Raw genomic sequence first — 2,143 nt, forward strand, 5'->3', positions numbered from 1 at the left:
GGGGGTAAGAACTTTCTTCCCAGGCTTGTTTGAAGTATTAAATGAGATACAGTTCCAATGTCAGCTCCCTTCTAACCTTTCTCCCTCCTTTTCCCAGAGATAATATTTGGAAAACAACAGAAAGAGTGCATTGTTAGGAAAGTTTATTACAAATTAGCTTAAAGACTTTTTTTTCCTACAGCCCTGGAAAAAAATGCCCAATCTACAGTGCAGTAAAAGGAGACTCAAGTATTTATTTAGCTGGCTACTTTCCTCTCATATCTTTCAGTTCTTTGAAACTTATTCCAAATTATAAACCAAAAATAAGAGTGCTATAATTTTTAGAAAAGTTACATTTATGTAATTTTTATAGCAATCCGCCCAAAGGACCAAGCTATAATATATCATACTCGTGTTCAACTATGAAGACAGGGATGAAAAAATACCAGAACCAGAAAGTCCTAGTTTATTTAGTCTGGCTTCCTTAACATGAAGTTCTTCTTGTTCTTAAAATATTCAGCTCTGGCTGAATTCCAAAACTGACATAAGCCTACTTTAGGTGTTTTGAAGAGGCTGTAGAGAATCAGAACTGAAAACAAGATTGGAATATAAAACCTTGTATGTGATCACAAATACAAGAAGCTTATTGTTTTGAAACCATTAAACCAGCTTTTCCACCCACAATTATAAAAATAACTAAGGCTGCACTCTCAACATTGGATGGACAGGGTGCTAAGCTAATAGTTAATTTCAAAAACATGTTATCATTCCTAACATTTGCTAACAGCCACTAGAACTGCCTGACACTTTCTGAAATCCATGATAGCCTGAAAAAAATACAAAGTTTTGCATGGACTATGCTTGCAATCACTTTAATGACCAAGCTAATCTGAGTCATTAAGATAACATATCAGCGTTTTAAACAATGTTAAATTATAAATTTTCCAGCCCACCACGATGTATAGACTAATTAAAAAAAAAAAAAAAAAACTGGTTCTTTCACCAAGATCCCAAGAAAGATAAGATAGGCATTTGCTGAAGTCATGATCTTATGACTTTGGGAAGTAATTACTTGAAAGTTCAAATTGGTAAAAGAAAGGAAATTCAAGGCACTAAAACTTATTGAAGATAAAATGAGTTGGAAAGATCAGGACAAGATACGCAACTTACAGTACACTGCGCGCAGCTGGCTGTGAGGCATAAAGTCCTCGTTTCTGTACTCCCAAAACTACACAGACAAAAGGGTTATAGGTCTAAGTAAAAGGGAAATTGGGGACAAACCTAACAAAGTGAAACAGACATAGTGAATGGAGGACTGATTGGAAATATCCTGCACTGCTGAAAAACAGTTCTTCAGATCGACCACATGGACCCCAGGGCTCCAGCGCCGGGCGGTGGGTAAGGTCAGTGGGTCTCCTGCACAAAACACTGGCTCTTGCACAAGCTCTTGCACAAGCACACACTCCAGCGCCAGGAGTAGTCACGCAGCGCCACTCGCGTCCCCCTAGGTGGGGCGAGAAGTAAGTAGGCAGCATGCTTCCGCCAAGAAAAACAAACAAAACAAAACAAAATGTTTCCCAAAAAAAACGGCCAAAAAAAAAAATGTGGGCCCGACCGCGGAGTACGGTGAAGGGGTTTCACACTCACCTGCATTGTAAAAACGGTCCAGTACCGTGGTCTCCCCGAAGTCCAGTTTACCGAAATGCAGGGTCTCCAGGGTGGCGCCCACCGCCTCACACGCCTCCCGCAGGCTCTGCAGGGCCTCACTCTCGGCCACCACCAGCTGCCCCTGGCTCGCTTCGTTGATCACATATGCCACCGTGGTCCGTCGGCCGCCCCCGCTACTGGAGTTGCCCCGGCACCGGGTGGCGCTGCTCCCAGGGGTGGCAGCAGTACACCCGGTGCCAGGGGCGGCGGTGCTCTCCACGTTCCAGAAGCTGCCCGGTGGCGGCGGCGGTAGCTGGCTGGGCTCGCCTTCGGCCACCGTCGCCACTCCTCCCCTCCGGCAACTGCCACCCTCGGGGAAAGTGCAGAAGCCTGAGGAGGTGAAGGGTGGCACGGAGAAAGTGATGCCTTCACCCGCCTCCGTGCTCATCTCTGACGGCCGGGCTGCAGCGGCGGCGGTGTCCCCGGCCCAGCCGCACCTTCTGGCCAGCCACAGCTC

At 45.8% G+C, this 2,143-nt stretch overlaps 1 protein-coding gene across 5 annotated transcripts in view; it reads right to left on the bottom strand.

Moving 5' to 3' along the window:
- Map3k5 (mitogen-activated protein kinase kinase kinase 5) overlaps window positions 1-2,143 on the bottom strand; it is a 200,553-nt gene extending 198,410 nt beyond the window's left edge. For 3 of the 5 annotated variants that reach the window (XM_048798823.1, XM_048798814.1, XM_015501598.2), the window contains exon 1: window positions 1,627-2,137. In XM_048798823.1, coding sequence (XP_048654780.1) covers window positions 1,627-2,074 — 448 coding nt within the window. In that variant the 5' untranslated portion in view covers window positions 2,075-2,137. Of the gene's footprint in view, window positions 1-1,149; window positions 1,196-1,626 lie in introns of those variants that run through there. The other 2 variants (XM_015501602.2, XM_048798827.1) reach the window with 2 other exon arrangements.

This window comes from Marmota marmota, unplaced genomic scaffold, assembly GCF_001458135.2.
Source record: "Marmota marmota marmota unplaced genomic scaffold, marMar, whole genome shotgun sequence".
In the NCBI taxonomy this organism is placed as follows: Eukaryota; Metazoa; Chordata; class Mammalia; order Rodentia; family Sciuridae; genus Marmota; species Marmota marmota.